The sequence below is a fragment of the Equus quagga genome, chromosome 3 (genome assembly GCF_021613505.1).
Source record: "Equus quagga isolate Etosha38 chromosome 3, UCLA_HA_Equagga_1.0, whole genome shotgun sequence".
Classification (NCBI taxonomy): domain Eukaryota; kingdom Metazoa; phylum Chordata; class Mammalia; order Perissodactyla; family Equidae; genus Equus; species Equus quagga.
This window is the reverse complement of record NC_060269.1, coordinates 149,825,262-149,838,481: the sequence shown is the minus strand read 5'-3', so window position 1 is coordinate 149,838,481 and position 13,220 is coordinate 149,825,262. Positions and strand designations below refer to the sequence as shown.

Sequence of the window (13,220 nt, the reverse complement as noted above, 5' to 3'; positions counted from 1 at the left end):
AATCTACCATGTTTTCCTCTTTTGATGCAGTAGATTTCCCTCTGACCACATTTAATTAAGGAAAATTAAAGGACGCTGATTCAGGGAGAGCCCGGGGAACTCAGGGTGGGTGGTGCCCCCGCCCCTCCCTCCTGTGACCTGTATATTTGCCGTGTCCCCAGCTGGAGGCCGAGGCCGTGTTCCGGGCCATCACCATCGCGGGCCGGATCAACTGCCCCGTGTACATCACCAAGGTGATGAGCAAGAGTGCAGCTGACATCATCACCCTGGCCAGGAAGAAAGGTACGCAGCCCAGTGCCCAGTCTCCTGCAGGGCAGCTGGGTCCTGAGGAAGAAGGTGTCTACCAGGTTCAAGTTCACTGATGGGGCCCGCGCCCAGCACAGAGACATCGGCCAGTTGCTGGCAGCCTGAGCCCCAGGGACCCCCAGCACATTTTGAGAAGGGAGATGGGATGGCGGGCAGAACACAAAATGTCCGGGTGGTTTTAGGTTTGACTCCTGGGGTGCCATGTGCCCGCTGTGCGACCTTGGGTAAGTTGTGTCTGAGCCTCAGTTTCCTCATTTGTAGTTAGGGTAAGACCTCACCTTGTGGGGTCAGATGAGAACATGCATTTTCAAGTTCTCTCCTGGGGTTTTCACATCAAGTTAGCGACGGAGGCGGGGCTGTGTCAGCTCTGGGGTCCCGCCCGCCCTCTTTCTGGGGCTGCCCAGCAGGGCGGCCTCAGGGAAAGGCTGCAGTGCTGTCAGCCCATATCCCCCTGGCATGTGTCCCTGCCTGGGAAGAGTCTTCCTGGAGACTCTGCCCGTGGGCTTTCCTTCTGGCAGCAGCATGTCTGGCCCCCTCCCTGGAGAGCAAGCTGGGATTTCTGGAAAGTGATGGCTCGGGAAGCAGTGGGTCGGTGGATGCACAGATCAGCGGCTCCCTCGCCAAGGGGTGGGACAGCTCTGCGGCCCCACAGTCTCCCAGAGGTCCCAGCGGCACTGACCTGCAGGTGCCCATGGCTGAGACTCGGTGACAACTCACCTTTTCTTGGCTTCTTTCTCTCCCTTGTGTCACTTCCTCAAACCCCAGCCAGTGTGTCCTGGAATCACCTCCCACGTGTAACACTTGAACTCGATTCCTTATTTGAAGTTCTGCTTCTGGTAGAACCCAAACTAAGACACAGATCATGTCTCTGTGCCTCAGTTTACACATAAAAGGGCATAATGTTTATATCCAAATACTAAAAGCAGTAAGAATCCAAAGCCTGGCGAGCAGGTCAGCTGGGGGCTGAGTGCGGTTGCATGCCTCATAACGACATTTGGGTCAACGACAGGCCGTGTAGACAACAGTGGTCCCATGAGATCAGTGCCACTGAGCCCACGTGTGCAGTAGGCTATGCCATCTAGGTTTGTGCAAGTTTGTGTAAGTACACTATGATGCTCAACAACGATGAAATTGCTTAATGACACATTTCTCAGGATGTGTCCCCATCATTAATCGACGCCTAACTGTACCCCGTGGCCAGGGGTCTCCGGGGTATGTGTGGTGAAACCTGGGAGAAGGATAGATGACTTGTCGCCTTTGGCCAGTCCCATTCTCCAGCCTCTGAGATCCTGTACTTTTGTGTGTCAGCATCTCTCACGGGAGACCATTTGCTCTTAACCACGCGTGTTTGTGTCTGCCCCCAAGGGCCGCTTGTTTTTGGTGAGCCCATCGCTGCCAGCCTGGGGACCGACGGCACCCACTACTGGAGCAAGAACTGGGCCAAGGCTGCGGCCTTCGTGACCTCCCCTCCGCTGAGCCCAGACCCCACCACGCCGGACCACTTGACCTCCCTGCTGGCCTGGTGAGAGCCGGAGGGCGGGGCCTTTGGGGCTGAGGGCTGAGGGCAGGAAACCGGGCTGGTGTAGACGCACTTGTGGACGAGGCCGTGGGCTGGGGGCTCTGGGAGGACAAAGCTGCAGACCATTTACAACAGGCCTTCGGGGACCTGAGGGTCTGTCCAGTCACTGTTCCATTCACATTTCTGGACCACCTCCCGTGTGCCGTGCCATGTGGTGTGTTGGGAATTGCCCAGGATCAGGAATAAGAGACCAGGATTCAAATCCCGCCTCAACCACGAATTGGCTGTGTCACATAACCTGTAATGTCTCTGCCTCAGTTTACTCATTGGCACAATGTGGAGAATATAGTACCTACCACAGAGCCGGTTATGGGACGGCGTAGGTGAAAGGCCTGGAATTCGGGGTTCGCTAAGGGGCCCTGGGCTCTGCTCTGCTGCATGCCCCTGCCTCACACTCTCTTTTCTTGGACATCATGTGTTTGCTCCTTTGCCGCCTCCAGACCTTTGCTGGGAGATTCCTTCTCAATGAGAGATTCCTGCACACTCTCTTTGAAATGGCGGCCGCAGTCTTCCCCAGCGCTCCTCGCCCCCCCTCGCTGGATTTCAGTCCCCACACTCCTTCCCATGACATGCTGTGTGTCCCTGACTCCCCATCCCTCACTCAAATGTCAGCTCATGAACGCAGGAATGTTGTCTCTTTCCGTTCATAGATGCATCCCCATGGCCTAAAATCATGCCAGGCAGGAAGTCTGCAGCACACCCTTGTTGGCTAGATGAGTGAATATCCCATCTAAATACATTTCCGTACATCTGGATGATCGCTAATGTGCCCTGGGGCTCCGATTGGAGGCTGGCTCTCCTGCACGGATGAGCACAGCATAGCACTCCCCTCATTCACGGGCTCAGACGCCCAGTCCAGGGCTTGTCATAGAGCCATGGGGTGTCTTCTCTCCAAAGCCAGAGGGACGAAAAAGCAAACCCAGGGAAGTTGTGTCACTTTGCTACAACAAATGAATAGCATTTTGTCATGTAAGCACAGCACACAGACACCAGCCAAGTCTCACACCAACAGCCTTGGTGAACTCGGTGAACTTGCAGAAGCATGAGGCCGGGGATGTGAGCGCCCTTCCAGCATGAACGCCTGATTGTGAGACACGTGGGCATGCGCTGGAGCTGTGCATTTTACTCACTTATTTATATATTCATTCATTCATTCATTTAGCCATCCATCCATCCATTCATTCATGGGCTGCACTCAATTCTTTTTCTTCTTTTTTCAAACGTTGAGGTAAAATTCACAATGCACTCAATTGTAAAGAGAAGAGGCAGAGAATGGAGGAGAGAGAGGAAGGGAGTTAGCATTTTTGCTGCCTGCTGTGCTGGGTGAGTCCCGGAAGTAGCTCATTTGGTCCTCCTGATGATCCTGGATGGAAGGGTCCATTCTCCTCCGTTTTACACATGAAGGAAAGAGGATCGACTTGCCCAGACAGGAGGTGGCAGAGCCAGGCTTTAACAGCAGGCAGTTAGATTTGCAAAGCCAGATCTCATCAGAGTGAGGCTGCTCAGGGATATTCCAGGAGATGCACGGAGTAGAGTCACCCCGTTGGCCTCCAGCAGCTTCTGCTCTCCCAGCTCGTTTCTCAGCACAGAGAGGCCCTGCCCACAGCATCCTGGGGCACGTGGGTGTTCCAGGAGGTAAAGAGCAGAGCTCGCTATCCAGGGATCTGAGCATCTGAGGGCAGGGGAGCCTGGCCCCTCTTCCGGTCGGTCCCCGGGCTTCCAGGTGAGGAAGAGGAGTCCACCTGGGGAGCCTCACCCAGACCACGCTGAGCCCGCACTGACACAGAACCTTCTCTGATGCCCAGGGCTCTTTCTAGTTTTTAACAAGACACCAAAGGCCAAAGGGCCTTCTGACGTCACTCACTGACGCCCATGATGTGCCCCCAAATCCTCTCCCCGGAATCTCTCCAGGGATTTGGGTTCACAGTCTGCATTGGGTGTCTGAAGTTGGGGTTTGCCGTTCAATATGAGCTCAGGTCTGTACCCCACCTTGTTTTCGTCCTGCCAGTGGAGACCTGCAGGTCACGGGCAGTGGCCACTGTCCCTACAGCACTGCCCAGAAGGCGGTCGGCAAGGATAACTTCACCCTGATCCCTGAGGGCGTGAACGGGATCGAGGAGCGGATGACCGTCGTCTGGGACAAGGCAGTGGTAAGGGGCACCCCGTCTCTCCCCACAAGAACATTCTAGAAGCACCCCACCTGGCCTATCAAAAGCCAGTGTATTATGCACTGCTGGTAATTAAACCTCCTTCATTTCTTACTTCAAGACAGGAGCAGAACGCACCAGGGGGGCACACGAGGACAGGTGTGACTCTTAAGAGAGTCGCACAAGTTCTGTGGCGGCCTCCGCGTTTGCAAATGTGACAGCTGTCCTTTACTCTTTAAGGATGAAAAAAATGTCTTGTTTTTAACTGCATTGCAGTTCCTATAAAGATGACTTTGTAAACTGTGTGTGTGTGAGCATGTGTGTGTGTGAGTGTACTTGTGTGTGTGTGTATACGTGTGTGTGTCTGTGTGAGTGTGAGCATGTGTGTGTGGTGTGTGTGTGTTTTGGGTTGGGGGTTGAAGGGGGTACAGAGGATCCTGTTGCATAGGGAAGCCCCAGGTCCCACTCTGATCACTGACTTGAAACCAAAGGTTTTTATTTCCTATTAAACGTGGGCCCAGTGAAACCGACGAGAGGCCACAGTGGCGGCTGTGCAAAGGTCAGCACACCTCTGAGCAGTTAATTCAGTTTCTGTTCCGACGAGGCCAGGCTCCCGGTGCTCTTTCAGGATGGCCTGTCTTCAGCTGGGAGAGGAGAAAATTCCAGACTCCTTGCAAGGACTCCAGTGGCAGTTTAGATTGGTGCCCGTCAGCCCTCTGGCCCTATTCTGGGATGCTCTTCTCATCAGCGGATCTTGCCTTCAGGCTACCGGCAAAATGGATGAGAACCAGTTTGTCGCTGTCACCAGCACCAACGCAGCCAAGATCTTCAACCTCTACCCCAGAAAAGGGCGGATTGCCGTGGGCTCGGACGCTGACGTGGTCATCTGGGACCCCGACAAGGTGAAAACCATAACAGCGAAGAGTCACAAGTCGGTGAGTCCTGGTTTATCTGTGACACTCCTGGTTTAGGGGAGCGATTCTTGCTTTGCAATAATTTTAGAAGCCTCTGGTTAAAAATGATTTAGGACATTTCCAGCCAGGATGTGATCTGATACCTGGATGACTCAGTCGTTCAGATTTCTCCTCTGGTTGGAGAGATGGGGTTTGGGCCGCCTCAGCTAAGCTGCCATTATGCTCTTGAGTGAGTGTCTCTCTCCTCTCAGTAGCGCCTGCCCACAGATGCTTGCATTCTCTGGCTCAGAGACAGCAGGTATTAGGTCCAAGACTCTCTCTCCCATTTAGTTATGAGGCAGCAAGGGGTTTGATCTGACATGTCAGGAACCTCCTACCGTGTTGTGGTCCACTGCTTGCAGCCGGCAGAGGAAAGGGTTGGACCTTGAGTTCGCTGTGTTTAGCACACCCCGGGGTGCCCGCCCTCCCATGCTGCAGCCCCAGGCCTGTGGTTGGGTTATCTCCACGCTCTGTGTTTCACATGCCCTGGACTTCTTCACTCATCCAGGAAACCTGAGGAAGCAGAGACATAAGCCATCTCTCCCTCCTTAAGGGCTGGCTTCAAACCCGCTCCACATGACCAGCAGTGATCTTGGGCCCAGGTTAACGTCCACGCTCACAGACACAAGAGGCCACAGCCTGGTCCCTGGCTCACTAAAGGCTGTTACAGGAGATGGGCTGGAAGGCAGAGCGTGTGCACACAGCATCGCCCTGTGGTGGGAGTCCTCCCAGCCCCACGGCTGCCATTTCCCAGCCCGCCCAGGGGTCACTAGGGGCGAGACCACACGTGTGGGGACAGGACCCCGAGCACAAGGAAGTCTCATAAGAAAGTAATAAGAACCCCTCGTAGCAGCTCATGAGTGTGGCCCGCAGGTCCCTGCTTGGCAACAAGAGGCACGGCATGCGCACGCAGGGGTCTTGTCCTGCTCACCACCCAGGGGTCATGCTTACAATAACCAGTCCCTAGTGACACGTTGGCTTCCCTTGCCCCCATCCCTGGGAACAGGGTCAGGAGGAAACAGGCCTGAGGTTGCCCCCCCTGGAGAAAGGTGCGCGCCGTTCTCCACACTGACCGCCCAGCAGGCACACGATTCCATCTTAACTACCACGAATGCGGTCATGTGTGTGCACACAGTGTCGAGTCTGGGAACGCAGGAGAGGCACTCGCTCCCTTGTGGTGTCGGGGAAGGTGTCCTGGTGAGAGAACGTTTGAGAAGGTCTTGCAGGTGGGAGGGAGGGCGCCACCACCGCCGTGCGGCTTCCGGCTGGCCCTTGGCTCACAAGGTGAGCACAGTCCAGAGAGGAGGGTGCAGCCTGGACCAGCTATTAAAGGGCCTCAGGCCGAGGACCCGAAAGGGAGAGGGGCAGGGCAAGGAGGCTGAGCGGGCACGCGCAGAGGGCCGTCTCTTATGATTTCAGTGCACGATCAGGTCATGTGCGGGTTCTGTGCTCAGGAGTGGGGAGTCCAATTATTTTCATAGTCCAGCTAAATAGCGTTTTGTATACTTTATGCTTAGCATTTTCCATGTGTCATCTCACTTAATGCTCACAGTAACCTTCTACATTAGGTATATTGTTATTAATAAATAAGAACAGAGAGAGAAGTGTGTTAGTGCCCTGCGGCTGCATAACAAAGGACCACAAACTGGGGGCTTAGAACAACAGAAATTTATTTTCTCACGGTTCTGGAGGCCGGCAGTCTGAGATCAAGGTGTTGGCAGGGCCACACTCCCCCGAAGCCTCGAGGAGAATCGTTCCTTGCCTCTCTCCGAGCTTCTGGCGTCACCGGCCCTCCTTGATGTTCCTGGGCTTGTTGATGCGTCGCCCAACGTCTGGCCTTCTCCCTGTGTCCTCTCCTCTTCTTACAAGGGCACCAGTCATCAGATTCAGGGTTCACCCTACTCCAGTGTGACCTCATCTTGACTAGTTACATCTGCAATGACCCTAACTCCAAATAAGGTCACATTCTGGAGTGCTGGGGGTTAAGACATTAACATGTCTTTTTTGGGGACATAATTCAACCCATAATAATAAGTCCTGTGCCTGAGGTGACCCATGTGGGAGGTGATTGTTTCAGGTTGCTTAAACTTGAAGCAGCATCCTCCCGCTGAGCCAGAATTGAGTTCTTTTCATAGCCACCAGAGGACAATTCAGGACACCGCGAGACAGTCTGGCCAAAGGATTTTCATCTGTTCCATTTCCCCTGTCCAAGTGATGCCATTCACACAGTGCAGGAGACTAACATTTCTCAGAGCAGGGATTGAAAAAATGCCGTATTAAGGGTGGTTTTATTTAAGTTTTAAAGACATTACTTTTCAGGCTGGCCTGGTGGCGCAGTGGTTAAGTGCGCACGTTCCGCTTCGGCGGCCCGGGGTTCGCCAGCTCAGATCCTGGGTGTGGACATGGCACTGCTTGGCAAGCCATGCTGTGGCAGGCATCTCACATATAAAATGGAGGAAGATGGGCATGAATGTTAGCTCAGGGCCAGTCTTCCTCAGCAAAAAGAGGAGGATTGGTGGCAGATGTTAGCTCAGGGTTAATCTTCCTCAAAAAAAAATTACTTTTCTTTAACACGTAAAAAGAGATCATTTCTTATATATTGATCAGTGATCAAAACTTTAAATCTCTTTTTCTGGGGAAAGAACACAACTTTTTTCCTTTCCTGTCTTAGTGGAAAACATATTTGCCTCTAAGTGCTATGCTGTACATATACATACATGTTTGTGTATCTATAGCATACCTGGTTTAACTCCTTATATTGAGATATAATTCACATACCATAAATTTCACCATTTTAAAATGTCCAGTGCGGTGGTTTTTAGTATATTCAGAAGGGTGTACAATCACCACTACTAGTTTCAGAACATTTTCGTTCCCCAGAAAGAAGCCCAAAACCCGCTAGCAGTCAGCCGCACCCCTCCTTCCCCAGCCCCGTCCATCCCAAACCTCCTTTCTTTCTCTCTGGATTTGTTTATCCTGGACACAGCACACACACGGGATCACCCAGCACGTGGCCCTCTGTGTCTGGCTTCTTTCACCGAGCATCATGATTTTGAGGCTCATCCACGCTCTGGGGTGTGTCAGCAGTTCAGCGCTTGTCGTGGCTGGACCATATTCCATTGCACGGACGACCACATCTGTCCATTCCTGATGGAAACATACACTGTGTTTATCCACCCATCGCTGTCAGGCCATCCTTTATAGGATGTGAAAGAGGCAAGGAGCACTCGTTGCTTCCGGGGAGGGAGACTAGGGAACCAGGCTCACGGATGGGAGAGATGATATGACAATGGTTGTTTTATCACGGTCTTTTGCACTGTTTGAATTTTTACCTTGTTCATCTATTACCTTTAAGAAATGAAACAATTAACTTTTAAAACTCTGTGTAGTTGTGAAACACAGAATGTGACATCTGTGGGTAATACAACCCGAGCCTCGTAAGAATTCCCCACTTGAGGAATACCGCGCGTCGTGTCCTTCCACCAAGAAGAGAGACACACCCCCTGGGCTGTCTGTGTGGGGCTGGCCAGTTCCGACTGTAGGGAAGTGACTGGCTTCTTGCTCCATGTTTCAGCATTCACCCCTTTGGGCTCCAGCAGAATTATAAATTACTACCTGGCAGGGTCACTTCAGGGTGACTCAAGGAATTAGTTTAGGACACGTTAAAGCTGAGAGCAGCCTGTCTGCCTGGTCCTGGGAGGCCGCTGCAGACTCAGAGCCCAGTGCCGTGTTAGCAGCTGTTGGTGGAAGGTCTGATGGTTCCCCTGACCCCCGACGACACTCCTAAACCATCAAAATCAACAAGAGAATCCATTGACTGACTACAAACCAATATAAAGAGGCATAACTTTTATACGAAATAATAAAAAGCACTTTGAAAAACAATGGGAATCAAAATCCTGTTTCTAACAGCAACAAAAACAAATGCGAAAACAAATGCAAAGTGTTTTACACTAAAAAGATTCAATAGGGTGAGCCTATCAATTCTTCCTAATTGAATCTATAAAGTTGACGTAATTTCATCATAAAATTCAACGGAATTGTTTTCTTTAACTAGAAAAGCAGAGTTCCCATGTGGTAAGTGTGAGAATATTTGGGAAAAAAGAGAAAACTAGGGAGGGAGCGCTAACCATCCCGGTTATTAGACATACTGTGAAGCTGCAGGGGGTGAGACAGTCTGGCCTGGGTGTGGGGAGTGGAGAGCAGGGAAGAGACGCCCACGTCAGAGGGTTTGGTTTATGATAAAGGAGACGGTTACAATCAGGTGGACAAAGAGAGCCACCCAAGCAACTGTGCGAGGACACCCGCTCGTGGGGCGAGACCTCTGCCACACTCTTTACCACAAACCAAATTCAAAAGGAATTGGAAATTGAAATAAAATGAAGTTATGAAAGGACTAGAGTAAAACTCACTTTTAAAAATGATAATTTTGAAGAGCAGAAGACATTTCTAAGCTAGACACAAAACTTAGAAAATTAGTCTGTTTGACCATTGACTACATACGAATTAAACAAAAAAACTCCTCTGGATGGCAAAAATTAATACTAATTATTACCTTAGATGAGATCAAAAGGCACAGGACAGACAGAGCAAGTGTTTACAACACATAGGGCAAACGCAGGTATAAATTCCTTAACGTTGACTGTATCCTTGGAGAACGCTAAGAAAGATACCAAGAACTAAATAAATAGAACAGTGTGCAAAAATGCAAACAGTTACCAAGAAGAAATATACAGATGGTTTACATTCATTTAAAAACAAACCCAGGGGCCGTCCCTGTGGAGCAGTGGTTAAGTTTGGAAGCTCCACTTCGGCAGCCCGGGGTTCACTGGTTCAGATCCCGGGTGTGGACCTACACACCACTTGTCAAGCCATGCTGTGGCAGGCGTCCCACATATGAAGTAGAGGAAGATGGGGACGGATGTTAGCTCAGGGCCAGTCTTCCTCAGCAAAAAGAGGAGGATTGGCAGATGTTAGCTCAGGGCTAATCTTCCTCAAAAACAAAAAACAAAACAAAAACAGACCCAATCTCACTTACACGAACCAAATATAAATCACAGCGGTAAGATGCCATTTTTCACCTGTGCCAGTGACAGAGCGCGGGGCTTTAACAGGACGCGGGTGTGTCAGACTGTGGGCAGCAGGCGAGCTCCTAGGGTTTTCTTGGGACTGGAGACTGGTGCCTCCTTTTGGGGGGGCCACATCTCTCAAAGTTAAAATCCATTTACTCTTTGGCCCCAAACTCCACATCCAGAAAGACGTCCACACATCACGGCGTGGACATACACAAGTGCGTTTCAGGATGATTTTTAGCGAAAGCAGGGAAATGACCAATTGTTTGTCCCTGGGAACTGGATAAATGAGTGGCAGTAGACCCTGTAACGGAATCACGACGGCGGTTTAAAGAATGTTAAAAGTGCTTTGAACCACGTGCGTGTGCTGAGCTGGAGCCACCGCCACGGTAAGGAGAGACGTTACGGTGCAAACTGCCCGTGTCGGGGCTCGTAGTGTGTGTGATGATTATTCACGCACAGGAAGTCTCTGGGCCACAGAAGAATCTGCTCCAGGCAGTTTTCTCTCTGAGGCAGACGAGAGACCTACTTTTTAAAAAATCAAACATCTTTTGTTCTGTTTATTTTTTTTTTTACCATATACAAGACCTAGCTTAAAAATAAAAAGTAAAAAGCAGTTGGCTAGTGTTGGTTATATTTACTTTAGGAGAAACAAAAGGAATGCTTATTTTTAAGGACATGTTTTGTCTTTCAAATTAGCAAAAAAAGGGAATGAACAATAAAAATGGCCTTAGCCGGCACTGGAGGGGACGTCATAGACACAAAGTCAGGAAGGGTTTCTCTCCCTGTTGCCCGTGGAGTGTCTGTTGGTCTGATGCCTTTGGAGATAATTTGTTAGTCTGCATGAGTGCCTTAAAAAGCTCATAACCTCTGACCCAGTAACTAAATTTCAGAAAACTAGACTAAAAATATTTTTTTTAAAACACAAAAATGTCCATTATAGACTGAGCAGCCATGTTGCCTGACTCCAGGGCCCCCTTCACATTCATGACACCTCAGACAATATTGGTTTGATGACATAAAACCCCCTTGACCTAAATGCCTGACAGCAGGGGGTTGGACCTGCAAATGAAAGAGCATAAAATGGAATATTACACAGTCCTGAACAAGGTGCCTTCAGAGAGAAACACCTTGGAAAAGGCCTGTGAAATGACGGTAAGCAGGGTCGCGGTTAGGAATGATGTGGCTTGTGCAGAAAGCCTAGCGAGGTACAGCTGTGGTCCTGCCGTGCAGGCTGTGGAGTACAACATCTTCGAAGGCATGGAGTGCCACGGCTCCCCGCTGGTGGTCATCAGCCAGGGCAAGATCGTCTTTGAGGATGGCAACATCAACGTCAACAAGGGCATGGGCCGCTTCATCCCGCGGAAGCCCTTCCCGGAGTACCTCTACCAGCGCGTCAGGATCAGGAGCAAGGTGCGTGGGCCAGGGGTTGTCGTGGGCAGTTAACAGATGTCATAGGCACGTGACCCTCCCGGTCCTCATGTGTCCAAGGAGGAGGGATGCGGCCCTGCCTGCGTCTCAGGCTGGAGTGAGATCCAGGCTGGACCATGGAGGTCCTGGGCTTTGTAAACTGTAGAGAGGTGTGCACACGTGAGGATGGGAGGGGTGGCGAGAGTAACGCTGACCGAGCTGCTTCGGGGTGTGCGTCCTGCATCATCTGGGTTCTTCATCACCTCCTCTTTGAGGTGTCGTGACCCTCCTGCAGATCGGATCCCTGGTGCTCGAAGCAGTGGACTGGCCAGCATCACAAGGCTGGGAAAGCTCTGGAACCCTTAGGCATTGCCCTTTGGGTAAAGATAAACAAGCTCGAGGATGGCAGAACTGCATGTAGACGCCCTTCAGATCTGCCCCCTTTTCTCCTTCCCCGCCCTCCCTTTCCGTGCCACGCCTTTCCTTCCTCTTCACCTTGAAGAGTCTTAGCACGGACTCGAGGTCCGATCAGAGGGCGTGGAGCAGGCTCAGTCCCGTCTCCAGTCCAGCTCAGAGGAGGAGGCTTCCTCACGCTCTCGATAAACTCCCACTGTGGTCCATCGTCTTCCCTAAGCGAGTCCCTCCCGTCACCACGACAACCTACTTTCCACACTAAATGGCTGATGTTTGCCAGAAAGGCCGGCTTGCGTGTGTGTGCATGCGTGTGTGTGCATGCATATGTGTGTGTGTGCATGCATATATGTATATATGAACGTGTGTGCATGCACACGTGCCCACCTGTGTATGGTCCCACCAATTCCGATGGAAAAGTCCAGAGACCTCCTGGCATTCCCAGACTCCCAGGCCCACATTACGATGCTCTGTGTCTGTCTGTGGTCCCTTTCCATCTCCCATAAGATGTAGCACCCCAGGTCAAAGATACCAAGTTGCACAGATGTTATGCATCAGATGGGGACAGGACAGACATGCAGAATAGGCAAGTCAGAGGCAAGACATGGCTAGGGATAGCCAAGGTGGCTGAGTGACCACAGCAGGCTGCTGAGAGAAAATGGACTCGTAAATTCCTGGCTGGGACACCCACCGAGGGGACAGAAACGCTCCTTGGCTGGCTTCATTCCCTCCAGGGCGGTTTGACCCTGAGCCCTGTGGTTAACAGTCGGGTCTGTAAGCAGCGGGGCCTGACCCCAGTGCCAGGCCATCATTTGCAGCAGTGAGAAGCCTGGATCCCCCAGCACAAGGTGCTCCCTCCCCGCATCCCTCGGGGCAGAGGCCAGGAGCCAGGCCAGGTGAGGGAGAGAACCTGTCTCTGCCTGAGCTGAGCTCAGAGGAGGTCATGGAAGGGCACTAGGAGGTGGGGAGACAGGATGGGGTTAGAACTGAGGTGCTTCAAGGGGAACCCCAGAGGTGCAGGAAGCAGGTACGGAGAGGAGTGGGACAAAAAGCCAGCCAGACCCAGGCAGTCAGGGGAGCAGGGCCCCTGGGGACAGAGGGAGGGCTGTCACCATGATGTGTGGGGACCTTGATTTGGTGCTAAAAATGGGATCCCCTGCTGCAGAGGAGGAGGGAGCCCAAGGCTGTGGTTGGGGCACTGTCGCTGACTCACAGTGGAAACTGCACACGTCCCTGGACACATGCTGTCCTCCCAGGGCCTGGGGCAGACGCCCACACTCCTTGGCCATCTCTGAGCTCACCTGTCCATCTCCAAGCTCATCTGTCCATCTCTGAGCTCACC

At 51.8% G+C, this 13,220-nt stretch overlaps 1 protein-coding gene across 1 annotated transcript in view; it reads left to right on the top strand.

Annotated features, from left to right (window-relative positions):
• The window catches only part of CRMP1 (collapsin response mediator protein 1), a 75,209-nt gene that overhangs the window by 53,185 nt on the left and 8,804 nt on the right, over nucleotides 1-13,220 (top strand). The window contains exons 8-12 of the mRNA XM_046655660.1: nucleotides 162-282; nucleotides 1,672-1,828; nucleotides 3,894-4,035; nucleotides 4,797-4,967; nucleotides 11,291-11,470. Of these exons, the coding sequence (XP_046511616.1) occupies nucleotides 162-282; nucleotides 1,672-1,828; nucleotides 3,894-4,035; nucleotides 4,797-4,967; nucleotides 11,291-11,470 (771 nt within the window). The remainder of the gene's footprint in view (nucleotides 1-161; nucleotides 283-1,671; nucleotides 1,829-3,893; nucleotides 4,036-4,796; nucleotides 4,968-11,290; nucleotides 11,471-13,220) is intronic.